Below are 27,930 nucleotides of genomic sequence, written 5' to 3' on the forward strand. Positions count from 1 at the left end.
TGGTTAGCATAACAAAAGAAGTTGCTCTGTGCCAGAAGGCAAATGGGGGAGCCCCTCCCTCAACTAGCTGTTAGGTAAAAGGTAAAGGGACTTCTGACCATTAGGTCCAGTCGTGGCCGACTCTGGGGTTGTGACGTTCATCTCTCTTTATTGGCCGAGGGAGTCAGCGTACAGCTTCTGGGTCATGTGGCCAGCATGACTAAACTGCTTCTGGCGAACCAGAGCAGCGTATGGAAATGCCGTTTACCTTTCTGCCGGAGCGGTACCTATTTATCTACTTGCACTTTGACGTGTTTTTGAACTGCTAGGTTGGCAGGAGCAGGGACCGAGCAACGGGAGCTCACCCCGTCGTGGGGATTCGAACCACCAACCTTCTGATCAGCAAGCCCTAGGCTCTGTGGTTTAGACAGGAGTTAAAAGGTAAAGGGACCCCTGACCTTTAGGTCCATTCGTGGATGACTCTGGGGTTGCAGCGCCCATCTCGCTCTAGAGGCTGAGGGAGCCGGCGTTTGTCTGCAGACAGCTTCCGGGTCATGTGGTCAGCATGACTAAGCCACTTCTGGCGAACCAGAGCAGCGCACGGAAATGCTGCTTACCTTCCCGCTGGAGCGGTACCTGTTTATCTATTTGCACTTTGACGTGCTTTCGAACTGCTAGGTTGGCAGGAGCAGGGACCGAGCAACGGGAGCTCACCCCGTCACGGGGATTCGAACCACCGACCTTCTGATCGGCAAGTCCTAGGCTCTGTGGTTTAACCCACAGCGCCACCTGCATCCCTTCAACTAGCTGTTAGAAGGACAATAATTGAGGGCAGTGGTGTGTGAGAGCTGGAAGCAGGCTGTAGGCAGATGCCAGAAAGCAAGAGCCCTCCTTTGCACAGCTTGTCAATATCTTTCTTAAACTGTGGTACCCAGAATTGGACACAGGGATCCTGGTGTGTTCCGACCAAGGCAGAATAGAGCAGGAATGAGGAAGTTGGCATTCTCTGGTTGCCCTTTGGAATACAACTCCCAACATCCAATTAGTTGAGATCATAGGAGCCAATTCCTAGGGGCTGAGATCCCTTTGCTCCCCCAATAAAAAGCTTGAGTGTGTGTGTGTGTCCCCAAAGTTGACGGGCATTTCCATCAAGTGGTGTGTGTGCACCTGTCTGGTGATCAATTATGTGGGGCTTACCTCCCCACCCCCATATTTTATTCAAATTGGCCACACTGTCTGAGACTGATGGGAGCTGGAGTCCAACAGTGGCGTAGCGTGGGGGGGCAGGGGGGGCCGGCCGCACCGGGCGCAACATCTGGGGGTTAGGGTTAGGGGGCGCAAATCCACGGGTTAGGGGGCGCAAATTACTTGCCTTGCCCCGGGTGCTAACCCACGCTACGCCACTGGAGTCCAATAGAACTTGGAGGCCCGCAGCTTCGCCATCTCTGCTTCTGGGGCGAGGCAGTTGCTGAGTGATTGGAGAAGGTCCATAGCTGAGCATCTGGAAAAGGCAGGACTCAGGGAGACGGAGCTCGGAGGGAGGAATACTGCCACGGTGGCGGAGAGGGAAGCGGACCCGATTCCTGCATCGCAGGGGGTTGGACTGAATGACCCTCGGTGCCCTTTCCAACTCTACCATTTTACGATCGTATACGCAAAGGCGGCGAGTTTGCTGTTGCCGTTCGTTGCGCGCATTAGCCGCGTGCAGCGTGCATAACACTCGTGTCCCGAGCTTGTTTCCTGCGATTACAAGCGAGGAAGAGGAGGGACGGCAGGTGACAAAGGGCGCCTCAGTGCAGCTTGCCCAGCTGACAGTCCCAAGACGTCGCCTTCTGACAGAGGAGAGGAGGGCTGCCGTGGCAAAACGGCGCGATAAATACCAGATGGCCGGCGCGCAAGCAGCCCTGCACCAGGCGCAACCCTGACGCCGCGGGCGAGCCGTCCACTCCGCTCCTTTGCGCAAGGCGCGCCGCAGCTCAGCACCGCAGTAAAGCAGCCCTCCTCTGGACCCCGCTGCCCTTCCCCCTCTGCAAAAGGTGGGGACCCAAAGTCCCCTGCAGAAACCTCCGCTCCCAGCGTCGTCGAGGACGCTCTCCAGATCCCCTTAGATCTCCCCTTGGGCATGCACCAGCGCGCTGCCCTTGCAAACTCCGCCGCCGCCGCCGCTTTGCCAGGCATTTTGGCGCAGCCTTAGAAAATCTCCGTCGTAAATTCCCCCTCGAAGCCTGGGCTGTGCCGTCGGTGGTGCCCCTGCGCCTCTCCTGCGAAGCGCCTCGCACGTGCTGCGCCATGGAGCGCCCGCGGCTGGAGGCGCAGTGCTACCGAAACGGGGACTGCCACCCCGGACGCCTCCTCGGGGGCTTGAGCGAGCTGGCGGCTGGCAGCAACCCCTGCGAGATCCGGAAGCCGGCGGCGAAGCTCCCGCGCCCGCCGTCGGACAAAGGCAGCTGGGCCCGGGAAGGCGAGGAGCGGGAAGAGAGGGACGGGCTGCCTGCCCTGGAGGATGCGTACACCACCATCCTGGAGGGCCTGGGCGAGGACCCGACCCGGGAAGGGCTGCTGCTCACGCCCCGTCGGGCCGCCAAGGCCATGCAGTTCCTCACCAAGGGCTACCGCGAAACCGTCGGAGGTGAGATGCCCGCCCGCCTTTCTTTCTTTTCTCGTTTTGACAACAGCCGCCAATGGTCTGGTTGCACCTTAAAGGCTTCCCATATTTAAGTCGTAAGCCTTCGTGGGCTAGATCAGCTGCGTAAAAATAAGTGTCTCTCCTCGTTTCATCTTTTGAAGACCTGCTAAAATCACTTCTGTTCCGTCGGGAACAATTCAGAATACAGTACACCTTCCCACAATTTCCTGATTTTAAAAATGCAGGCAATTAAGAATTCACCTTCCCATAATGTCTTTATTTTAAAACTTTTTATGTTTTTACTGCATGGCTTTTGTTATTATTTTTATTTTATTTTATTTACAATAAAAGATATTGTTTTATTGTAAAGAATGTATTGCACATTTTTATTATATAGCTTTGTTGTAAACCACTCTGGTGCTTTTTAAAAAATGAATTGTGATATAAAAATATTTTAAATGAACGAATAAATATTACTATATTAGATTTCTTACCCACCTTTTGCCGTGAGGTGTTGGGGAATATAACGGTAATTTTAAAATGAGGTATTGAAATTGGTTAAAACAAATTGCAATCCAGGGAATAGGATGGGCCCTAAAAATAATCTGCAGTGCTGCTGATTGTTGTTGTTTAGTCGTTTAGTCATGTCCGACTCTTCGTGACCCCCTGGACCAGAGCACGCCAGGCACTCCTGTTTTCCACTGCCTCTCGCAGTTTGGTCAAACTCATGCTGGTAGCTTCGAGAACACTGTCCAACCATCTCGTCCTCTGTCGTCCCCTTCTCCTTGTGCCCTCCATCTTTCCCAACATCAGGGTCTTTTCCAGGGAGTTTTCTCTTCTCATGAAGTGGCCAAAGTATTGGAGCCTCAGCTTCAGGATCTGTCCTTCCAGTGAGCACTCAGGGCTGATTTACTTAAGAATGGAGAGGTTTGATCTTCTTGCAGTCCACGGGACTCTCAAGAGTCTCCTCCAGCACCATAATTCAAAAGCATCAATTCTTCGGCGATCAGCCTTCTTTATGGTCCAGCTCTCACTTCCATACATCACTGCTGGGGAAACCATAGCTTTAACTGTACGGACCTTTGTCGGCAATGTGATGTCTCTGCTAATGCTGCTGATATATTCATCAAATAATAGAATTGCAGAGTTGCAAGGGACTCCAAGATGCTGGGGTCATCTAGCCCAACCCTCTGCAATGTAGGAATATTTTGCTCAAAGTGAGGCTCGAACTCACAACCTTGAGATTAGGAGTCTCATGCTCTACCAACTGAGCTAAAGGCATTTTCTTTTGTATTGGCACTGAACAATCTGGTCATCACTTTATTAAGTATATCCAGTATTGTTCCTCCTCTTGGAAGACTGCGTCTGTGTGATCTCTTTTGCATGCCTTTCTTTCTTTTAAAAAGTGGGTTTAGTCAGCAGCAATTCTCATCCTGCCTCACCACTGATCATGCTTGGAGCTGTAGTTATTTATAAAAAAACAGATTTTATACATACATGAGAATAGGTAGCCATAAATTGTGTAATAATAGGCCTGACCTGGAAATATTGAAATATCAGCAAGCCTGTAATGCTATACTGAGCTGCTTGGGCTGGATTTTACTTATATGCTGCTTTTCTGCAGCAAACTTGTGCCCTGACTTAAAGCAAACATTCAGAGACCTCGAAATAGAGAACACTTGGAAATACAATTATACAAAATACGGAACGTGTCAGTAAATTTACAAATAACAAAAATCAACCAAAAAGAAATGTAAACATGCACATTCTCTCTGCCATAGCTGATACACTTCATATCTCTTTATTCTTTACTGCCAACCCTTGAGGGACATAGCAAATATACAGACTTTTGTCGTTTTCATTTCAGGGCCACATTAATCTCTGGCTATAACAATCAGCTCCCTGGTTCTTGCTGCCTGGAAGCAAGTTGATTAGCAATCCTCTTAAACCTTGTTACAGGGTTACTGGATTATTTCTATAATGTAGCCATTCAACACTATCTGGGAATTGAGGGTGTGTGTGTGTGTATGAATGAATGAATAAGGTTTATAACTCAGTAAGCGTTGAAAGTTTACTTGCATTTGCTTTACAGCTATGTGCAGCTGTGAACACACAGACACAATTCTCGTTTCAAGGGATAAGACTTGTTGTAGAACGTGGCTGAGGATCCTGAAGCAGGAGCCCTGATCCTACATGAGCATTGCACACTCCCCATACTAGTGGTTCAGTGGGATTTGGGGTACTACTTTGACTAAAATAGCTCCCATCCCCAAGGCAGAACCCCAGAATCTGAAGGCACCATGCCAGCAGACAACTAAAAATGTGACACTGGCACTTAGCAATTTCCTTGCTGAGGACCAGGTTACAGTGGTACCTTGGGTTACAAACGCTTTGGGTTACGTGTTTTCAGGTTGCGGACCGCGGGAAACCCGGAAAGGGTTACTTCTGGGTTTCACCGCATGCGCAGGAGCGCCAAATCGCGTCACACGCATGCACAGACACAGCGTTGCAGGTTATGAATGCTACAGGTTGTGGACGTGCCTCCGTCACGGATTACATCCGCAACCTGACATTCCACTGTACTTTAGGGACCATCTTTGCCCATCTAAACCTGCCTGGGCCCTGAAGGAGGCTTTGCTCTTTTAGCTCATTCTCACTGGAAATGTGATTGGCAGGTACAGTGGTACCTCAGGTTAAGAACTTAATTTGTTCTGGAGGTCCATTCTTAACCAAAAACTGTTCTTAACCTGAGGTACCACTTTAGCTAATGGGGCCTTCTGTTGCCGTCGCGTTGCCGCCATGCGATTTCTGTTTTCCTCCTGAAGCAAAGTTCTTAACCTAAGGTACTATTTCCTGTGTTAGTGGAGTCTGTAACCTGAAGCGTCTGTAACCCGAGGTACCACTGTACTAGGAACAGGGCCTTTTCAGTGATGGTGCCGCCGGACTAATGAAAGCCATTCCCTGGAGAAATAATCTTCTCCCACTTGTTGACAGGTTTTATTTGGGTCACGAAGAGTCAGACACGACTAAACAACAACAACAAAAACTGTTTTATGCTCTTTCTAGGGCCACTGATAGCTTTTAAATGCATTTTTTAGATTCATTTTTACTGGTTTTTAATACTTTGGTTTTCATCGTTTTGATGTTTAGATCACTTTTGTGGAAATGTGGAATGAAAAGAAATTGAAATGAATGGAAGAGAGAACATTTTTACAGTTTGCTGCAGCACGTGGCTGCTAGGAATGTGAAATATTTTTCTAGGCCTTCCTATCTAGTCTGACCTAAACATTCTTGGTCTGTTACTTGTGGGGTATTTAAAATGCAGTCAAACAAACAATTCATGTTTTGCTAGATAGGCACATAATAGGAACTGAAGCTCACAGAGCTTCCCTGTAAGTTTGCTAGAAAGAACTCTGTGTGAGAGACTCCCACCACTGTGCCCTGACAGAGGAAGGGCATAGCTATATATACTTACTTACCGTATTTTTCGCTCTATAACACGCACCCGACCATAACACACACGTAGTTTTTAGAGGAGGAAAATCTGTAGGCATGCCACCCGTAGGCATTTCCTCCATAACACGCACAGACATTTCCCCTTACTTTCTAGGAGGAAAAAGGTGAGTGTTATGGTGCAAAAAATACAGTACTTACCTGCCTGGGCACAGTCTCTCTTTTCTCTCTCTCCTTCATCTCTTTATCAGCAAGCCAGAAATGTGAGAGCATCTGCGAAGTCCAATGCCCAGACACCATTTAAAACTAGACTAAAGCACATCTTTGAAGCTGAATTACCATTTTAAGCCGGCCTGAACAAAGCTGTTATCTCTGTTCTGAGTGAGCAAATGTGATTTTTCACCTTTTACAAGACTGTGTGATTATTGTTTTAAGGGGGAGAAACGGGGAAAATACCAGGAGAATCCAGTCTGCCTTAAAGCACGCAGGATTCCTTAAGCTAAAAGGCTAAAACTAACCTATCTAGGTGTTAGGAAAACATTCTTTAAGAAACAGATAAAAGTTCCTGCAAGCTTTAAAGAGGGTTCCAGATTCTTACTTTAGGGTGTACGAGTGTCACTCCAGGCTTGATTGGTGTCAGCTGGAGGTGCAAATAAAGGGAGGAAGTTGCAGGGTGCAATTTCCACATGAGGAAAGCACACACACACTGTCAGCAGGCACACTGACAACAAGGTTGGAAGTAAGACAATGTGTGCTGCTGATAACTCTGAGCTTTGCTGCGTCAGGATTGTTAATTATTGGACTGAGATTATACCGTGCTGGAGAGATAAAGAAAGAATGTAAATAGCTTGTACAGTGGTACCTCGGGTTACATGTACTTCAGGTTACATATGCTTCAGGTTACAGACTCCGCTAACCCAGAAATAGTACCTCAGGTTAAAAACTTTGCTTCAGGATGAGAACAGAAATCGTGCTCCGGCAGCGTGGCAGCAGCGGGAGACCCCATTAGCTAAAATGGTGCTTCAGGTTAAGAACAGTTTCAGGTTAAGAGCGGACCTCCAGAATGAATTAAGTTCTTAACCTGAGGTACCACTGTATATAATAGTAACAGAAATGCTTGTGCAACCAGTCAAGCAATAAAGAAGCTATGGACTGTGAATTTGAGTATGACTCCTGTTCTTGTCCTCTGCCTCTGGGGAAAACTCTGCTACAAACAGTAAGAAGTGGGTTTACCGAAGTACCACCACACAAGCAGAAAAGCGCAGCGGAAATGTGTGGGCGGTAACCTCTAATACTAAGCTCCCCTTTTAAGCTGGCAAATGGGTGGCACCCTGCTGAACTCACAAACGTGAGGAAGGAAGGATAATATCTAATAAATATATCCTCTCCTAGCATCTATCCACATCCCAGTATTACTAATTATTCTTTATTCAAGGCCAGAACTGGTAGATGGAACAAAGTGCACTTTCCCACTATTCCATGAAAAGCTTCTGTTTCTTTTCAGACATACTCAACGATGCAGTTTTCGACGAGGACCATGACGAGATGGTGATCGTGAAGGACATTGATATGTTTTCCCTCTGCGAACATCACTTGGTACCTTTCTTCGGCAAGGTACTGGTTACCTGAAACGCTTTGTGGTCTAAACCAGTGTTGGCCCCCTGTTGGAGCGGCTGGGGAAACCCAGCCAGATGGGCGGGGTATAAATAATAAATTATTATTATTATTTAAATTATTATTATTATTGAGCCTATTAGTTGCCTTCACAGGTGTGTGCTGGATTCTCCCCAGCCAAGTTGCTTGAGGCAGAAGATTTTGCCGTCCACACTGCACATTTCCCAGCCTTTGCAGACGTATCCAGGAATCTGTGTTTTACATGCAGAGGGCTCAATGCCTGCCATTTCCCCTGATGGCTGGGAAAGATTCCTGTCTGAAATAGACTGGAAATAGGAGCAGGAAATCTGTGCTGCAAAGCCTTTTGCAGTGGCTTGCCAGCCCCCGCCTTTCTCCCCAATCAACTGAGCTTTAAACCTCTCCGCCAAATTTAGCAGTGTGATGCAGGCGAGCATGACGTGTGCTTGTGTCTTTGTGAGAGTCATGTGTGCCTCTGTGTGTGTATGTGTGTCAAAGAGAGGAGAGTGTGTGCCTTGGTCCTGTATAACTGAAGGAGCATCTCCACCCCATCGTTCAGCCCAGACACTGAGATCCAGCGCCAAGGGCCTTTTAGCAGTTCCCTCATTGCAAGAAGTGAGGTTACAGGGAACCAGACAGAGGGCCTACTCTGTAGTGGCGCCCATCCTGTGGAACGCCCTCCCTTCAGACGTGAAGGAAATAAGCAGTTATCCTATCTTTAAAAGACATCTGAAGGCAGCCCTGTTTAGGGAAGTTTTTCATATTTAATGCTGTACTGTTTTTAACATTTGATTGGGAGCCGCCCAGAGTGGCTGGGGAGACTCAGCCAGATGGGTGGGGTATAAATAAATTATTATTATTATTATTATTATTATTATTATTATTATTATTATTATTATTTTCCTGGATGTTTTGCAGCACGCATGTGTGGCGAGTATCTGTTTGTTGTGTGTGTGTGCATTCGTGTGTATTCATTTTGCTTGTGGTGCGCGTGCATTCACGGCAAGCACACTGCCCACGCATGTGGGTTTGGTGGTCACTTGGATCACCACCCGCAAAGGCTTGGCCAGCACTGAATACGGCCTTGGTGTCCAAAAGAGTTAGTCCTTTGGCAGATCATACTGACTGTACTAGATAGGCAAGTAGCAGCTTCCTAGATGCCTAAGAATTCTCTGTGGCTCTGAGTTCTTTGGGTGACCTTTAGTTTGCACTCCGTCAGGCAGCAGAGGAACCAGCCCTCACGGCAGGCTGCCAGGAATGGACAAGACAAGGGAAGTCCTTACCATCTGCTTTTATTCAATATTCACAGAGAGAGGCTTAGAAACGCTTCGATTTGGAGCAATGGCATTGCTCCGAGTCAAACCCCACCCCCTCCATCTCTCCCATTATGCGTCATCACTACAGTGGCTGAGCTGTGCCTTCTGCCTCTGAGCTTTCTGCTCTCCTACTTTCAATGCCTGCCAGGTTCTGGGGGGGGGGCTCTGGAATGCTTTCTAAAGACATTTGAGTCCATCAGTTGTTCCCCCCTCTGGTTCTGCTTCCTCCTCCTCTCCAATTATTTGAAGAAGAAGAAGAGTTTGGATTTCATATCCTGCTTTATCACTACCCAAAGGAGTCTCAAAGCGGCTAACGTACTACTCTCCCTTCTTCCCCCACAACAAACATTCTGTGAGGTGAGTGGGGCTGAGAGACCTCAGAGAAGTGTGACTGGCCCAAGGTCACCCAGCAGCTGCATGTGGAGGAGCGGGGAAGCGAACCCGGTTCACCAGATTACGAGACTACCGCTCTTAACCACTACACCACACTGGCTCTTTCCCTTCATCTGCCTCTCCCTCAAACCCTGTTGTAATTCTGAACTGTCTCCTTCTTCTCTGGAAGGGTCAGGCTGGGGAGGTGGTCTCTACCATTCCTCCTCTGCCCAGTCCCTGACATACTGCTGTGTTGAACTACAAACATGGTATATTTTTTATTTACCAAAGAAACCCTCTTCCCTACTCCCTGTTAGATGTGCTATCCTGCTTTTATTTTAAGGGGATGACGCAGGGGTGTATCACTGTCCGCTAGTGCCTGGGGCGGATGCTCCTGTGCTGGGCAGGACGAAGAGGGTCTCTTCACCCTCCGCAATCACCCAGCCCTCACTGCCAGGTGACGGGGGTCTCTGTGGGGGGTGCCTGTTTTGTGTGTCTCTCTCCCCCCCCCCCGACATATGCCGCTGGGATAACGTTTGCTTCTAAGCCAGTGTTTCCCAACCTTTTTTGGGCAAAGGCACACTTGTTCCATGAAAAAAAATCTCGAGGCACACCACCATGCCAGATGGGGAAAGGTCACTTTTTACTTATGTAAAAAAAAAAAAAAAAAATAGTAACAGCATAGAAGGTAATGGTTAGGCTAGCATCCCTCTTCCAAATATGCTAGGTTTTTATTTGCAGGGACTGTTCTACATGGGAAAGCATTCAGCACTGTCATTCTCCCATCTGCCATCTGAATTGGTACTATTCTGGGTCAACTTACTCTGCTGCATGTGTAGATGAAAATGGCACCAAGTGTGGGGGAGGGGGCAGAACAGGTTTCAGATACAGGATATTAAGCATACACGTACTTCAGATTGAACTGGTTGCTTGCTTTGCAAGTTTTCATTTCCCAAATGACTGCCTTGGCAAGCGCAATACCTACCAGGCTCAACGCCGGTCTCGCGCTGCCGCTTCCCGCGCTCTCAAGGACCCGGGAGGAGGAAGGCGTGAAGGGAATCCCGAAGGCGCAAAAACCTCGCGCATGCACAGGCCTTCCGCCTGCGACAGCCCAGTAGGCCGGCCGAAGCGAGCGGCGATGGGATGTGGGAGGGAGCTCGCTCGCCACCCCGCGTGTGCCTATGTGGGGCACGTTACAGCCCCGTGACGTCAGCGCCACGCAGGCAGCCAGGCAGGCAGACGGCGAGAGCCCCGCGCTGGGCGGCCTCTCCTCGCCGCCCCGCCTCTCGCCGCCCGACTCGCCCGCCTCCCTCCCACGGCACATCAGGCAACTAGTGTGCCGCGGAACACTGGTTGGGAAACACTGTTCTAAGCCACAGGTTCTCAACCTGTGGGTCCCCAGATGTTGTTGGACTACAATTCCCATCATCCCCGAGCTCTGGCCTTGCTAGCTAGGGATGATGGGAGTTGTAGTCCAACAACATCTGGGGACCCACAGGTTGAGAACTGCTGTATCTAAGCCAATAGCACTGAAGACTTGTGAGTTTGAATCATTGGCAGAGATTTGGGGGAAGTATCCTCAATTGCCTTGGGGAAGAGGATTATTTTGATTTTACTTGCCCTTGGCAGTCAGATCAGACAGGCCGCTGTAACACAGACCAACAAGGCAAATCCACAAATCCCTTTGGAACAAATTGTGCATTAGCAAGATTTCAGAATCGCAGTGTTAGTGACTAGGAGCAGGGAGTGTGTTGGAGAAACCTATTCCCAGCAACATAACTGGTGTGTTGCGGTGGGGATAGACTCCAATTGTGAATCTAGTATTAACCATTCTTCCCTCTCTGTTTGAATCTGCAGGTGCACATTGGATACTTACCGAGGAAGAAAGTGGTTGGCTTAAGCAAACTTGCAAGGTTCTTATTATTCAACTTATGTTCTTGTCTGTTTTATGGAATTCACCGGTGCAACGTGTACTGATGGCCGCTGTCTCAGATGGCTTTGAAAGGGAATTAAGACAAATTTGGGGAGGCGAGGTTGTGCCAGTGGCTCTTAGCCAGCATGGCCATTCACAACCTCCAGGTTCAGTAGCAGCTTATCACTGAATAAGACCTGCTGGAGAGCAATAACAAGAAATCATTGTCTTCAGACCATGCTTGCTCACTGTGGGGAAATGGGGTGTTGCACCCGGTGGACCAACCTGCTGTCTCTGTGGCGCAATGGGCCATTGCGTCCGGCTGTTAATCAGAAGGTTGGTGGTTCGAGCCCACCCAGGGATGGCTGTGGGCAGGATTTCTGCATTCCAGGGGGTTAAACTACATGACCCTTGGGATCCCTTCCAACTCAACCTTGTGTCTGATCCATCATGACTCTTCTTAGGTTTTTGAAGCATGCATCAGTGTACACTTATGTGCATTTTGTGTGTATGTGAAATTAGAAGTTACATGCAATCTGGGATGTTAACACTGATAAGTGAGATGATTCATTTATTGGCCATGGGTGCCTCCTAAACTGCTGAGCTCAGGACCACACACGTGGGGGTTATCCCTTTTCTTCTTTCGTTTTTGCAACAGTCCAGTGATGCAGATTGAATCGGACTCTGCTGCCTTGCCCAGGCGGTATGAGGATATGCACCCTCTGCTGCGGGAGGCCAGTGGCTGGGAAACACAAGTAGCCAAACAAACCCCTGTGTTGCAAAGAGAATGTCAACAATGTCTAGGCAACACGATGACCATATACATGCGCAATAGACAATCTTTATAGAATTCCTTCAAATCACAAAAAGTTCAGAATGAAATCTTTAGTCTCAAAGTCTCTGGAAATCTTTAAATGAAGCGAGGTACCAAACTTTGTACACTGGAAGACAAGCTGTGAAGCTTTGTGTATTCAACAATGATATCCAACACTGAACGGTAATTCCGGATATTGACTACTGTTTCATAGAATTCTTCATCAGCGCGGTGGGTGGGTATAGAATGCTTCATAAACCCATCTTCTTTCCAATGAATGTATATAAATGATAATATCAAATTCTGTGGAACAGTGCTCATGTAATAATGTAGTCACTGCATTATTTGAACCTTTTATGATTTTAAAGATTGTCTATTACGTATGTATATGGTCATCGTGTTGCCTAGACATTGTTGACGGAAACACAAGTAGGCAGAGAGCTGTTGCACTCCGGGTCCTGCTGGCAGACTTCCCAGAGGCACCTGAGAGCTGAACTAGATGGGTCTTTGACTTGATCCAGCAAGGCTTTTCTTAAGTTCCTACATATTATTGTTCCAAGGAATTCTGGGGACCGCAAATGGCAGTCTCCAGTTGGGAGAAGCTGATGTGTTTTGATCCTGCCCCACCCTCAAGAAAAGCGATTACCTCATGTTTTATTTGAAAGCATGAGTATAGTTGTACCTTGGAAGTCAAATGGAATCCATTCCGGAAGTCCGTTCGGCTTCCAAAACATTCGAAAACCAAATCGCAGCTTCTGATTGGCTGCAGGAAGCTCCTGCAGCCAATCAGAAGCCCCGTTGGACGTTTGGGTTCCAAAAGAAAGTTTGCAAACTGGAACAATCACTTCCGGGTTTGCCGTGTTCGGAAGCCAAAATGTCTGAGTTCCAGGGCGTTCATGATTCAATGCAAAACTGTACTCCAAAGGTTAAATCTTGACAACTGTAGCCTGACAGTGATTCTTGCTTCTTCCCATTTTGCATTCCATTTGTTCGTCTGTTTCTTGACACCATGCCATTTATTTTCTCTCACCGTTATCTTTTCTCCCTCCAGAATCGTTGAAATATTCAGCCGAAGGCTTCAAGGTTTGTATCCTTTCTGCAATATGATGTAGCTCTGCCTTCTTGCTAACTCCCCTATGTTCATCTAATGCCACCCCTAGGAGTCACTCTAGGGCACGAGTGGCTAACCTGTGGCCATCTTGATCAGGGATCCCCAAACTTGGGTCTTCAGCTGTTTTGGACTACACTTACCATCATCCCTGACCACTGGTCCTGCTAGGTAGGGATGATGGGAGTTGTAGTCCAACAAAAGCAGAAGACCCAAGTTTGGGAAACCCTGATCTAGACCTTCCTGAACTACAACTCCCAGACTGTTGGCCATGCTAGCTGGGGCTGTTGGGAGTTGGTGTCTGACACCGCCTGGAGGGGCAGAAGCTAGGCACCCCTTCTCAACGTGCTGTGAGAAATAAAATTACTTTAAGAATCCTGCAGGCCTCTGGATATTGTGGAATTCCAAATCCCATCAGCCTTATTATCCAGTATAGCCAATGGTAAGTGTCAGTGTTAGAAAAGGAAAAAGGTTCTGACCTCCTTTTTACTCCTTTGCCTAATCCTCAGACTTTAGTTGGCACAAAAGAGTCCTTGAGAAAGAGTATTCTTGCAGAGTATTGCTGCTTTTATTCTTAAAGTCTTCTTCTCCAACCACGACCGACAGCTTTTACACACACCAAACGCAACCAGCTTTCTACCATCCAACCAACCCACACCACACACTAACACTGACCACTCTATATATACAGGTACCATTTGGTGAAAGGTTGCATGAGTCATTGTAGGCCAATTTTTAGCCGTGACAGTAAGGGAGTTGTAGCCCTACAATACCTGGAGGGCCACAGGTTCCTCATCCCCAATAACTGCCAGCAGGGCTGCTTTGCTCTCCGGTCCTCCAAATGCCCCCCATATCCGCTTCATCCTGAGAGCTGGAGGGGAAAGGTAGTTGGAGGTCAGCGCGGTGCTCATGCAGTTGCAGGAGCAGCAGAATGGGAAGATGGCAGCCCCGCCAGTCAAATCTTCCAAGACAGGAATGTGCAGATCAGAACAAGCTGGTCAGTCTCTGTTTGATTCCCAGCAGAGTGGCAAAGGTTTTTATCTTCAAATAATAATAATAAAAAGATAGCTAGAAAAGGTCTGTCACTGGGAACTCACGTTGAGTGCTGAAAGCAAACTCCTGGGCTGAGTAGCTCCTCAGAGGAATTGTTCTCCTTAATTCTAAGTCAGGGGGGAGCGCTTGGGGCGGAGGAAGGGGGGCGGTGGGGGCAGCTTGCCCGGGGTGCCATCACTGAGGGGGGTGACATTTGGCGCGCCGCCCACCCACGACTCCCAAGCCTACCCCGAGCCATCGGGGGAAGGGGCGGAGCTGTGCTGCCTTGCCGGTGGCCTTCCCCTCTTCCTCCTTCGTTTTGACAGCTTACGGGAGGTTTAGGAGTCACGGGCGGGCCGCGTGCCATTGCCCCCCGCTCCTGGGCTGCTTCCTGAGGGGGGAGCCTCCTCCATGCTGTCAAAAGGAAGGGGGAGGGGAAGAAGGCTGCTGGCAAAGCAGCGCGGCTCCTTCCCCCCTCGCCCAGGAAGCAGCTCTGGCCCCCCGGACGGCACCCCCTGGGATGCTCCCCCCGCCCTGGGGTGTGCAGCATGCGCGCCGTTCTGGGTGCCGCCTCTGGGAGCGCTAGTGAGTTTTGTCCTTTTCGCTCAATATTTGACACACACACACCGAATGCGAGGAGGGAGACAGTCTTTCCCCCCTTTGCCTGTGAAAGCCCCTTCCCCCCCCCCAGCTTAGCTGAAAGTTCTCTTTTGAGAACAATTGGCTCGGACCAAATTGATTCAGAAGTCAGTAAGTTCATTTATTCCAAAGTTAGCAATTTACAGTGGTGCCTCGGGTTAAGAACTTAATTTGTTCCGGAGGTCTGTTCTTAACCTGAAACTGTTCTTAACCTGAAGCACCACTTTAGCTAATGGGGCCTCCCGCCGCCGTGCCACCGGAGCACGATTTCTGTTCTCATCCTGAGGTAAAGTTCTCAACCTGAGGTACTATTTCTGGTACTGAAGTGTCTGTAACCCGAGGTACCACTGTTTTAAGGAAAAGAATGTATTCAAAAGTTAACCAAAGCACGCGGGTGGCGCTGTGGGTAAAAGCCTCAGCGCCTAGGGCTTGCCAATCGAAAGGTCGGCGGTTCGAATCCCCGCGGCGGGGTGCGCTCCCGCTGCTCGGTCCCAGCGCCTGCCAACCTAGCAGTTCGAAAGCACCCCCGGGTGCAAGTAGATAAATAGGGACCGCTTACCAGCGGGAAGGTAAACGGCGTTCCGTGTGCTGCGCTGGCTCGCCAGATGCAGCTTTGTCACGCTGGCCACGTGTCCCGGAAGTGTCCCCGGACAGCGCTGGCCCCCGGCCAATAGATGTGAGATGGGCGCACAAACCCCAGAGTCTGTCAAGACTGGCCCGTTCGGGCAGGGGTACCTTTACCTTTACCTTTATATCCGTAAAATAACAGTGAGCGTGTATTTGAAGTTGCCAACCAATAGCCTTTTTTTCTCCTCACAAAGCACCATTATTTTTCTAGTCCAGGAGCGGCTTACCAAGCAGATTGCCCTGGCAATTACTGAAGCCCTGAAGCCTGTTGGAGTGGCTGTGGTCATTGAAGCATCGTAAGTTCAGCATGCTCTGTCCAGCTTGGAACTGTTGCACCACATACACCTTCATTGCATTTTCCCCATTTCCCTCTTTTGCTGGGGGCGGGTGAGTTTGCATATGATCACTATTAAAAGCACACACTATAAACAATGTAAGAAACCCAGCATGATCCTATACTCAGGAAGTGCCATTAATCTCAGTACGGCTCACTCAAAGGTGAGCAATAGGATTACAATCTTGCTTAGTTGCACGTTGCTGTCCACAAAACAGGTTGAATGACCACCTATCATGGATGCTTTTCTTTTCTTTTTTCATTTCTTTTTTACTTTTCAAATTTTACATTTCAAATCAAACATCTATTAAACCATACATTCATTGACTTTCCTCCCTCCCCTTACAAGGTACATTTAATATATCCATTATCCCTGCTTATTTTAATATACCCATCTAATTCTGTTTTCCTATCTTGAATCTCTTCAACATATGTTATATTGTTGAATATTACTTTAATACTGCCAGACGAGAATTTTCCATTCCTCTTTTAAATACCTTTTCTTCTTAGTCTCTTATTCTACTTGTTAGACCTGCTAATTCTGCATATTATATCATCTTCAGTTGTCAGTCTTCCTTTACTAAGGACTTCACTCATTTTCCATTTTGGGTCTAAAATCTGAGCCGCTGTTGTTGCATACCTAAATAACCCACCCCCCGACTCCTGGAAACCTCTGTATTAACAATTTCTAACAGAAATGCATCCATTTTTTGGGGAAAGTTGTTTTAAACTTTTTCTTCATCTCATTATATATCATTTCCCAATATTCTTCAGCTGTCTGTCATGGATGCTTTAGCTGAGATTCCTGCATTGCAGGGGGTTGGACTAGATGAAACTTGGGATCCCTTCTAACTCTATGATTCTACACCAGAGAGGGGGTAGGGATGTTATCTCCTGTTCATCTCCCCACTTCTTCACCCCCACCTGAACTCCTATTGGTGAAGCTGCCATCTGAGCACGTGCAGCAGCTGTCCCAATGGCACACACCTCAGCATAACTGTGAAGGGGAAGTGGTTTTTATTTTCAAAGTGGGCGCAAACAGCCGTGTTTCTCAAGAAACTACAGCAGGGGTCGGCAAACTAAGGCCTGGGGCCCGGATACTGCCCACCGGGCTCGTAAATCCGGTCCACGGACCCTGTCGCCCACTCGGTCACTCCCTGCTCTAAACCAGCACGGAGGCCTCGCCGTGTGGGAACTGACTTCCGCTGTGCTGGCACGGCTTCAAATTGGCTGCAGGAAGCTCCTGCTGCCAATCCGAAGCCGTGGACGCCTCTGGGTGGGCGGTGACACTGACGCAGTTTTGGATTGGCTGCAGGAAGCTCCTGCTGTCAATCTGAAGCCGCGGACGCCTCTGGGCGGCGCCCCTTCCTTCCCGCTGAGGCGGCCGCATATGGCCAAGAGCCAAGCGGGAGGAAGCGGCGGCGGCGGCAGGGAGGCTGTGTCCGCCACCCAGGCCAGCGGTATGGGCTCTGTGCCCTGTGGACCTCTGGCAGAGGCAGAGGACAATGACGACACCGCCAAAGGTGAGGCGGCGGGAGCATGAGTGGTGGTGGTGGGTCCTTACGGGAAGGGGGGTCCGGCCTGAGGGACCGTGGACTGGCCCACTCCTGAAAATGTTTGCTGACTCCTGAACTAGTCATACCTCATGTTACGTTTGCTTTAGGTTGCGCATTTCCAGGTTGCGTCCTGCGGCGACCTGGAAGTACCGGAAAGGGTTACTTCCGGGTTTCGCCACTCGTGCATGTGCAGATGCACAAAATGACGTCACGCGCATGCGCAGAAGCGGCGAATTGTGACCTGCATGTGCACAGAAGCAGGTTGCATTCTTTTCAGGTTGCAAACAGGTCTCCAGAACGGATCCCTTTTGCAACCAGAGGTACCACTGTACAGGAAAGGTAGGGATTGTGGCTGACGTCACGTGTACACGGCATCGGACACCACCGATGGAAGTGCACCAGAGCCAGTGTAAACAGTGTAAAGTGTAAAACAGTGTAAAATGCGTACAGAACCATAACTGGAATGAGTTCTGAGTAGATATTTATGGGGTTACACTGTAAAGTAGCTTGGGAGGCATTGTATGTCTGTGGGCAACATTTTAAAATTCATACACACCCCTGCAGTGGTATAGCGCCATGTGATTTTGTAGTTTATGTAACTCAGCATTTATTTATTTTTTACAAAAATGTGTAGCAAGCTCTGAATTAATCTTTGCAATCTGACTGTTATTTTATTATGTGGTTCTTGACCTTCTGAGGTTGTCAGCTGCTTTGGACATCGTTCACTGTGGAAAATAAACCACAATGGTATGGGTGTTAGCAATTCCTGCTGCTAATTTGATACTAAAAATGCCTCTTTGAATGTCCCCTGGCAGGCACATGTGCATGATCATGAGGGGAGTTCAGAAGATGAGCAGCAAAACCGTCACCAGCGCCATGCTTGGAGTCCTGCGGGAAGATCCCAAAACCAGGGAGGAGTTTCTCGCCTTGATCAAGAATTAAACGACAGCAGCATGCGGCTCTCTGTGGGTTTGGATCCCACACTCGAAACCAGTTGCCAAGACATAATTGCCTTCTGTGAGCCAGAATCTGTGCCATAAAAGAAGAGGAAGAAGACAAAAAAAAGGTGAAAGCAAAAAAAGAGAAGAAAATAAATAACCGCACCACAGCTTTGTTCTCGCTTCTGGGTAACACCTTAAGAGTGTCGTTAAACATTAGCTAGGCAGCACAAGCACCGAACTCCCATTTTGCAGCAAAGAAATCGGGTATCCCTGATACGGCAGCATCTTGTGACATGGTGAGCCAAGGGCCTCTTTGCACCCTGCATCTTCTAACCCTTTGAGTTAGAAGATTGAGAGATCCATCCTCTCCCGTGAGTTTTCATGCATCACAAGAGTCGCACATAAAATGTGAAGGCAAGATAGGCTTATTTGCAAAGGTGTGTTGTGTAGGTGCATTTAGGATTCGCTGCAGTTCTCTTCATCAGTACGCTCAGTGGATGGTCCAGGGGTGGCCTGTTCTAGTGCAGGTAGGGGGAGCCTCAGACCCAAATGTGGCCCCCTAGGTCTCGTATTTCTGGTTCTAGGAAGCCTGCCAGGCCCCTTACCCCTGGCCCTACTCCTTACTGGTCCCACTCTGTGTCTTCCTTAGGTACTTTTGCCTTTGTGGCATGAGAGCCTCACTTAAAAAAAGAAGAAAAAAGCACAAATACCACTCAAAATACATATACCTTACAAACTTTTATTGGTTTAATATTGACTGACTCGTTTTTGCTTACTCTCAGGCAGGCATAGGCAAACCCGGTCCTCCAGATGTTTTGGGACTACACCTCCCATCACCCCTGACCACTGGTAATGTTAGCTAGGGATGGTGGGAGTTGTAGTCCCAAAACATCTGGAGGGCCGAGTTTGCCTATGCCTGCTCTAAGGGATCCTGGGAATGATAGTTTGGTTAGGGTGCTGAGAATTATGTTAAAAGATGACGTGTCAATCCATTCCCCCCTGGGATTGTCCAGGGAACACAAATTGCTGGTTAACTAGTTCATGGTGGCAAACCTTTGCATGTTTGCTTCGGAGCCAGGGTTGTATCCTGCTAAGTCGTTGAATGACTGGAATGATTTTTAGAGGTGCAACAGAATGTCCCCTCTCTCTCTTCCCCTTGCACCAGCCAAACCTGGCCCAGGGTTTCTGGGGGGGAAGAGACATTCTATTGCACTTGTGAAAGCTATAGTTGTTCTGCTTGCTCAATGACTTGGCTGAGTGTATTAGATTGTGCTGCCCGGGGGGGGGGCAGCTGCCCCCTCCCCAATCAAGTAAAACAATAGAAATACTTAACTAATTGACCAATCATGTTGGTTCTGTCCCCAACTAACAAGAGTCCTGCCCCCCCAACAAAAATACTGGTTATGCCCATGTTTGCACACATGCAATGCAGACATGTCCACAAAAGGCTTTCCAGTGTGTGATACCAAGCCAATTACTGTTGCCAGTTTTCTAACTGGGATTTGTGCCTTGGCACAAATAAAAAGGGGATGAGGAATCTTGACTCTCGAGACGTCAATCCTGTGCACACCTACCAGGGAACAAGTCCCACTAGACACAGTAGGATTGGTTCTCAAACTTTTTTCTCCGGGCCACACTTTCAGAATAAAAATTTGCTTGCGACACACTGAATTTTTTTATTGGTAGTACATTGGAAAAAAAGAAACAGCTGTTAGCAGTGCTTGATTTATAACATAGAACACAACTAATTTTTTTTTAATGATTCTATACTATACTACGCTGAAATGTTTAAATGTTTCTTTGATTGTCCTTGAGACTTGCTACCACACTTGCCAATCCCTCCTGCCACACCGTGTGGCAGGACTCCATTCTGAGTAAAACATACGGCATTGCGCTATTCTTGAAAACTTGTTTTAAGTGGGGATTCTTTCCATCGGTTCTCTTTAGCTAGAATTGTTGCTAAGTGTTTCATGGCCCATTATGACTGCATCTGGGGGGCTGTGGCTTTTTATGTTATACAAAGTATTGTAAACACAATCAAATATGTACTGTACAAAACTTGAGATGTGCCCTGTGATCTAGAGACTTGAGACAACACAGAAAGTGCTGGCATTTCCTGAAGAAAATTCCTTTGTTATGTCATACATACTGTGTATACACACAGGAGTTCACTTAAATCAGGTGTTTAAGAGGAAAACAGGGTTGCACTGACCTGTAGGTTGTCTGAGTTGCTCTTTGTATAGGAACACATTGGGAACCTGCCCATTCACACACCAGCAGCAGAAACTTTGAACTCTCTAGCAGTGTGAGGCTATCTCCTTTTCCTCTTAACTAATAGTTTGATTTTTATATTTAGTAAGAGAAAATAGCTGCGTAAAAGTGGTGCTAAAATGTATACTAACTGAAAAAGTCGTGTTACTACTAGGTTTATTAAATGCTTTATAATGCAGAGTAATAGTTTGGCATTCCAACTCTATTATTGTACTGAAAAGATTGAAGAGTTTTATTGTACCAAAAATATTAAAAATAGCCATATTACATGCTTCATATTTAGGTTTGCATATTGTACTGTATTTCTGGTTTGCATATTGTACTGTATTTTAGTATCTGCATTACCTCTTAATGCCATGCAAGAAATTTAAGACTGAATGAATCGTAATAGTAGTTTTTTGTCCAAGTAATGTATGCTTTGGAGTCAGCACTGGGCACAAACTAACCTACCGTAATCAGTGAAGAAATCCTTGAATTGCCTTTGTAAAGAAGGGCAAAGCAACCATGCCAAGAGCAAAGGAAAGGAAAGGATGGCAAGCATATTTGCACAATTTGGACAAAAGCCCTACTAGCATTGCATGGGTACAAGCAGAGAACCTGTGGCAGCCATTTTGTTTGGACCACTGGATGGAGCTACAAACTCACACAATTCACAAACTGCTTTACAACCACATTTAGCATTTTTGGCCAGCATTTATTTTTTTACAAATACATCATTTAAACTCTGGAACACTTCAATCCAGTGTTTAGGAATGTTGCCTTGCAGTTACATTTTTAAAATAAATTTATAAAAATGTACAAACTGCTTCATCAATAAAACATCATAATGGAATAACCAGTGAAATCGGTAGACAGCAAGAACCAAAATTCAACCACCAAAAGCATCAGAAAATAAAGATATTTAAAGTCTTCAAAAGTAATAGGGAGGGGGGGACATAGGAATCTCTGGTCATAAACCCCCGCCACATAGTCTTGCCCAGATCAGCAGGGACAGGGGAGGATTTTTTATTGAGGGGCCCGATGACTTTCAGAGAACACCAACATGAATCCTGCTACAAAAAGTGCGCTGACTATCATGTCCACCAGGCCTGCCAATTTCTCCTGCTAGGTGTTACAAGCCAGGAAGGACAAAGTTTGAGATAGCAAGTTGTGGTTCACACTGCACTTACGCACCTTGTCCATGAAATAACTGATATTTATCCAAGTAACAGTTTTGATTCCAAGTTCCCTAATCAACATGGCATTCAGGTCAAAGTGCTTATTTTGAAAATATTTTACAAATAAGCTGCTGTTCCGGCTCCACAGAATAACTTTCACATGAGCTCTGAAACATGTTTGCATGGATCTGGTCCAAGCCTTCTGCCATCTGAGTTTTGTTCCAGCCATTTACATCTCAAGCAGAAATTAAACCAGGAATTGAAATTACAAGGATTATAAAAGCAGAAAGATAAATATATATGCAGAAGGTGCTGAGAACCTTGAAAAAGAAAATATATTTGCCTGGCACTGAGAGTAGGCGCTAGGCAAGCTTTCTTGGTGACCATATACTAGAGTTGGAGTGAGACTACTGAAAAGGCCCTCTCTTCAGCCATCACCTCTCTAACCTCAGAAGGTGGATGACTCCCAGAGAATAGCCTCTGAAGTGAACTCCAAAGTATGGACAGGCAAGAGGGCAAGTGGTATGCCCTGTTGCCACATCTAGCCAGACCAAGGTGGGTTTCCCCCTTCAGAATCAAATCCTGGATTATTATTGCTTCTATTCTCTACAGCATGGCAACACCAATATGCAAGGGATGTATTAACTATCGTACAGATCAAAGAATAACACACTAAGAAACAAAAATAACATACAAGAACACCCTAATACCACCCTCAACCAAGACTTTATGATAGTCACCTCTTTTTTAAGCACAACAAAATGGAAACAGTTTATATACAATTTTTCATCCATGCGCAAGTAATGCCCCAACACCAATTTTGAATCATGAAGTTAAAGGCTAATTTATGCTAGGTTTCTTCATTTGACTTCAAGCTTCACCCCAGCAAAACCAGATTAAAGGAAATAATGCTGGCAACGATAGCACACTTGTTATATACCAGGTTCTAAGAATGTTGGACTCACCTAGTTGAATGAAGCCAACCCCAACCAACCATGTATTTTAACCTGTCAGCTTCTTGAGAACAATTTTGTTTTTGCAGTTATAGGCAGGCAACAAAACCGGGTAGCTTACAGAGCTCCTGGTGGTTGGCTTGGTGGGTTCCAAGTTGTGCATCGTTTTATAAATTTGCAAGTAAACCTACATTAAAAAAACAAATCATTTTATGCCAGTTTTATTTCATCAATCCCTCTGCTGGTAGACTTGCAATCTACAAATTCTTGTTATAGCAGTGGGGTGAAGAAAAAAGTTGATCTGCTGGCTTTTTTGAGTTTTTCCTCAAAACTAGCCTAATGAATTGAAACATTTTTTCTATTTATACCATTAAGCGTCACTAGCAGATCACTATTAATATCAGTAGATCAAAACGCCAAATGGCAAATGTGACCATATCAAGTTGCCAATACACCAGTTTTCTTATTATAAATTTATATAGGTATGAATTGGACCATTTATCCAGGTCTACAATAAGCGCTAACAAAGTGCAACTAAAGATCCATGCAAATTCTGACGGTGTCTGCCATCTTTTACATTTTTCCCCAATGTTGATAACTGTTTTTAAAGTAAAGCTGGTCAAGAAAAAGTTCATAGTATATAATTAAACGGATGTTTGCTTGTAGTTTTTTGTATCCAATACTTTCTTCCCACACATTGCGCAGATGCCTAATAATGAGAAGAACAGTGAGAATGAAACATTTTCTTTTAGTCCAAAAGTACAAAAACAACTAAACAAGAGAAGAATTGATGCCAAATGTCTCACCCTTTTTGTATGCACATCCCTGGCAGTAGTGGGAGCCTGGCTGATGAACTGAACTTTTGCAAATTCGGCATACTGCAAATTTGTTTTTACCATAAGGATCAAACCTAGGAAGAAAGAAAAAAGGTAACTGAATTGCCTATTCATGGAAAGCTTTCCTACATACTTTCATACAGTTGGGAGCAGATGAGGATGGGGGAAGGAAGACAAGAAAGAAGACAGAGTTGGCTGATAACAAAATCTTCAAAAGCCACTTCCCAGTTACAAAGTTGATCAGACACAATTCTTCACTTCAGCTTTTATCAAATGTAGACTAGTTTGCACATCAACATCTTTAAACTATGTAGGTATACTTGACATGTTTTTCAAAAAGTTTCTTACCACACCTCTTGCACAAAACAGGTAAACCTGCCCAGAAGATTTTTTGCATAATTGATACTGGAAAATGGTTTGAAAGTCAAGTGCTTTGTAAATGAGATATAAAAGTCAACTGCTAATGCTGCATTTAACTTCTGCCACGCTCCAGCTGGGAGGACCATGAGGCAGAGAAGAAAAGATTGAAAACTGGTTTCAAAAAGGACACCATGGGTCTTTCCCAATCCGTCTTACATTTCTCCAGAATCTCATGGCACCTTCACCGTTCATCTGTTTCATCTCTGCTCTGACCGCTGTTCTAGCTACATTTCTGGTGCCCACAAAGAAGAAGCAATGGCAGCCATAATAGCTGGCTGCAAAGGTGGCATAAAGTAAGGTGATATGTGTATGTGTGCAGAGGGAAGGGGGGAAAGCTACAGACCCTTTTTGGACAGAAATGACTTGGCCATTGTACTCCATGCTCTGGTAACTTCAAGACTGAATTATTGCAATGTGCTCCATGTGGTGCTACCCTTGAAAATGACTTGGAAACTTCAGCTGGTCTAAAATGCAGCAGCCAGATTAGTGGCTGAGGATGCTTATAAAACTCACAAAGCCCATCTTTTAAAACAGCTGCAATGGCTGCCAGCTTGTTTCCAGACTCAATTCAAGGTGCGTACGCTAGTTATTAAAGCCGTAAACAAATTAAGCCCCAAATATCTGAGAGACCACCTTCCTGACAAGATCCTCTTACCTGTTATGATCAACAAAGGAAGCCCTCTTAGTAGTTTCAGCACCCTTTGAGATTTGGGTGGTAGTGTAGTGGCGGCCCAGGAGTGGGCATTCTCTGTGGCAGCCCCTAAGTTTTTGTTTTCCCTCCTCACAGAGATGCATCTGGCACCTTCACTATGCAGGTTTCAAGGAAGTCCTGAAGATGCACCTCTTTACCCAGGCCTTTGGACAACTGATATGTGTCTTTTCTGGACCCACTCTATTTCTGTGACCCTAATTTGTTTTAGCTGTTTTCATCATGAATTTTAATTTCTGCAAGCTGCCCTAGGAACTGCATGTGAAGAGTGGGTAATGATGATGTTGATAATGATAATTTAATACTTCAGTTACCTTGCCTTCTTTGATGTCAATGCCTTGTTTTCATTTAGTTTTCTCCCACCACTTTCTAAAAAGAACAAATAAGTTTATTGCTTGATATACATAATTTGCAAAACTATTATAAATTAAGACCCGTGCTCACAAATCCCTTATTTTCCGAGAATACATCCAAAACAGAGGTTGGGGAGGGGGAATACATGTGTGCAAGGTGCCCAGTTATTCTATATGATGTACGTTTACAGAAATATGCTCCCTTTATACAGATGATTCAATCAGAACATTTCGTGAATTTAGCTCTGATTAGAGCTTCAGTGTTCTTTGAATAACTGAACTAATTAAATCAATTAAAGTTTAACAGACATATTTTTTTAACTCCCAGGTTACTGGCACCAAACCCAGGATTCCTGTTGAGGTTCTCCAGGAAAAGAAGGAGTTTTTTCCTACCCTTGTTTTGAGCCTGGAGATGGGCAGTGGGATCTCTGCCACTGGAGTTGATAAAATAAAATGAGTGAATGAGTAATACCCAATGAATGAGAAAATTGATGGAAGTTCTAAAAAGAACTTTAAAGAATCATCCAAATTCTGTGCTACTGTAAAAAACTTTCAAGTAATAAGTATGTCCCACTTGTCCACTTTTCTCCATTTCCTACTGCCTATATAACTGCATTTCTCGCCATCCCTTTCTCTTTTGGCAGCTGTATGGGCCATCTTTCCCGGCCCAAAGAGCCAAAGCAGTATATATTGGAAAGGAGTCTGCAGTGCTCACAGTGGTGTGGGGTGTGGGGGTGCACGAGGGAGGCATGTTTTTCTATTTGTTACCCTGCCTAAGCCTAAGTAAATTGCTACTGGCATCAAAATAACATATCTGTAGCAAATTGCATCTCTGGACCATAACATAAATGAGACAAACACTTGCATATAAGCATCTGAAATAAGATTGCAAAAAATAATGCACCTTGAAGGTAATCTACTCACATTTCAAGGTTTGCTTATCAATAAATGTTAGAAAGAATATCTACTGAAGTGATTACCGTATTTTTCGCCCCATAAGACGCACTTTTCCCCCTCCAAAAATGAAGGGGAAATAGGGGTGCGTCTTATGGGGCGAATGCCTGCAAGCCTCGCGCGCCCGGCAGGAGGTCCCACCGGGTGCGCGAGGCTTGGGGCGGCAGCGGACTGCTTGCGCGCACCTAGAAGCTTGGGGCGCGCTGAGCTCAGCACGCCCCAAGCTCCTGGTGTAGCGCAGCGCACCTGGGGGGGAAATAAAAATTTTTTCCTTTATTTCCCCCCCCCCCAAATCTAGGTGCGTCTTATGGGGCGAAAAATACGGTAGATAGTATTTAGAAATACCTGTGGTGTTTCTTGCACCATCTTTCCATGTATCAGGTGTAATTACAGTACCAAGTTTTCTCTCACCTATGGAAAAACAGAAATGCAAAGGCTGTGATATTCCAATCTATGTTTTGGAAGTCTTTTGAGAACACACCACATATTTCATTAGGCCCACCTTCAAATTAGTTCAACTATTTGAACATGTATAGGTCATTCTATTAATCCACTACTATTACTAATCCCTTTGAAAAGTAGACATCCATAGCTGATAAACAAAGCTCATGTAGCCTACCAGGCTGAGTGGTCATCATCAACGAACATACAAAGGACCCTTCCAGATCCAACCAAAGACCAACTAGTTCAGCACTCTTATTTCCCATGAAAGTGGGATATGAAAACAAGAGCCCTGTCCCACTGCTGTGCCCCAGCAACTGGTATTCAAAGGCATACCTCATTGTTAGTAGCCACTGCTAGCTTTAACATTTCATGTTAGATGTCAATGCACCCAGCCTGCCTAATAAATGAACAATGAATTCTCAGAACACCAATAGCATGATGCACCTCATCATGATTTCACAGTTAACACCTACCCCACCCCCACACTTTTACTGAATAGAAGTTGGAGGCACACCTCACTCAAAATGTTTTGCTTCAGTGTGTAAATGAGTTAAGAAACCACTTGCCCATCAGCAGCCAATCCACTTGTGGTTCTGCATGAGTTACTGATGCAGAGGGCCAAGTAGGTTGGCCCCTGTAAATAAATGGGATACTGGAGCAGGCAAGCCTTAGGGCAATGGTGTCCAAACTTTTTTCAAAGTGGACCAGATCTGATGAAGTGAAGGGCCCTGAGGGCTGACCAAAGTTGATGACCTTTATTTAGGATTGAAGTTGTTAACCTTTTTAAGGATTTTACCCCAAAATTGTTGAGCTTATTTTAGGATTGAGGTTGTTAAAATTAATTTAGGATTGAAGTTGTTGAGCTTATTTTTTTAGGGTTGAAGTTGTTGGGGTTTTTTTAAGGATTTTACCCCAGGAAATAAACTGCCACAGGGGCCGTATTAGGCCCCCCACAACGGACTTTGGACATGCCTGCCTTAGGGCCTGATCCAGCAGGGCTCTAACTTATGTTTGGAAGGGAGGAAAGCCAGAACGGTGACTCATACAGAGACGCCTCCTCCTCCTCCTCCTCTGTAGGGCGATGCCTTGAGGAGGGGCACACCAAACTCCAGAACTGCCTCCTTATACCATCTCTCTAAGAAGCGTCGCTCTATGGGTCTCTCGCGCGGAGGCTCCGCCGTTCAAAACAACAGCCGTTCAAAACGTCTGCCCCGTGACGTCACATTCTCCGCTAACCTTCGCCCAACCGTTCCTTCAGCCCCCTCCCCGAACAAACTCACACTTCTCGCACACCATGGCGAACCACCCGCGACGAAGCCTGCGGAACAGAAGCGCCGTCCCCGTCAGCTGCCACCAAAACAAACCGAGTCGGGTCCTTTCAACTTCCGGCAGCCGCCTCAGCGTCGGCACTTCCTCTTCCGGGTTCAACCGCCGCTCTCCCAATTCCTCCCTCCCTCCCTTTCGCACGCCCATTGGCTGAGATGAATGAAAA

The 27,930-nt window shown here is 46.4% G+C and overlaps 2 protein-coding genes across 2 annotated transcripts; one reads left to right on the forward strand and one right to left on the reverse strand.

Annotated features, from left to right (window-relative positions):
- Window positions 1–1,438: 1,438 nt before the first annotated feature.
- Window positions 1,439–21,544, forward strand: LOC309529578 (GTP cyclohydrolase 1-like). Its single transcript, XM_082217950.1, has 6 exons — window positions 1,439–2,608; window positions 7,563–7,672; window positions 11,236–11,291; window positions 13,156–13,187; window positions 15,722–15,806; window positions 18,216–21,544. The coding sequence occupies exons 1-6, from the start codon at window positions 2,269–2,271 to the stop codon at window positions 18,340–18,342; spliced, it is 750 nt and encodes a 249-aa protein (XP_082074076.1). The 5' UTR covers window positions 1,439–2,268; the 3' UTR covers window positions 18,343–21,544.
- CRIPT (CXXC repeat containing interactor of PDZ3 domain) lies at window positions 21,274–27,865 on the reverse strand. The gene is made up of 5 exons (XM_082218029.1): window positions 27,719–27,865; window positions 26,340–26,405; window positions 25,002–25,056; window positions 23,529–23,632; window positions 21,274–23,431 (listed from the first exon to the last, which is right to left on the reverse strand). The coding sequence occupies exons 1-5, from the start codon at window positions 27,732–27,734 to the stop codon at window positions 23,367–23,369; spliced, it is 306 nt and encodes a 101-aa protein (XP_082074155.1). The 5' UTR covers window positions 27,735–27,865; the 3' UTR covers window positions 21,274–23,366.
- Window positions 27,866–27,930: the final 65 nt, after the last annotated feature.

This window comes from Podarcis vaucheri, assembly GCF_965113315.1.
Source record: "Podarcis vaucheri genome assembly, chromosome: 3".
In the NCBI taxonomy this organism is placed as follows: domain Eukaryota; kingdom Metazoa; phylum Chordata; class Lepidosauria; order Squamata; family Lacertidae; genus Podarcis; species Podarcis vaucheri.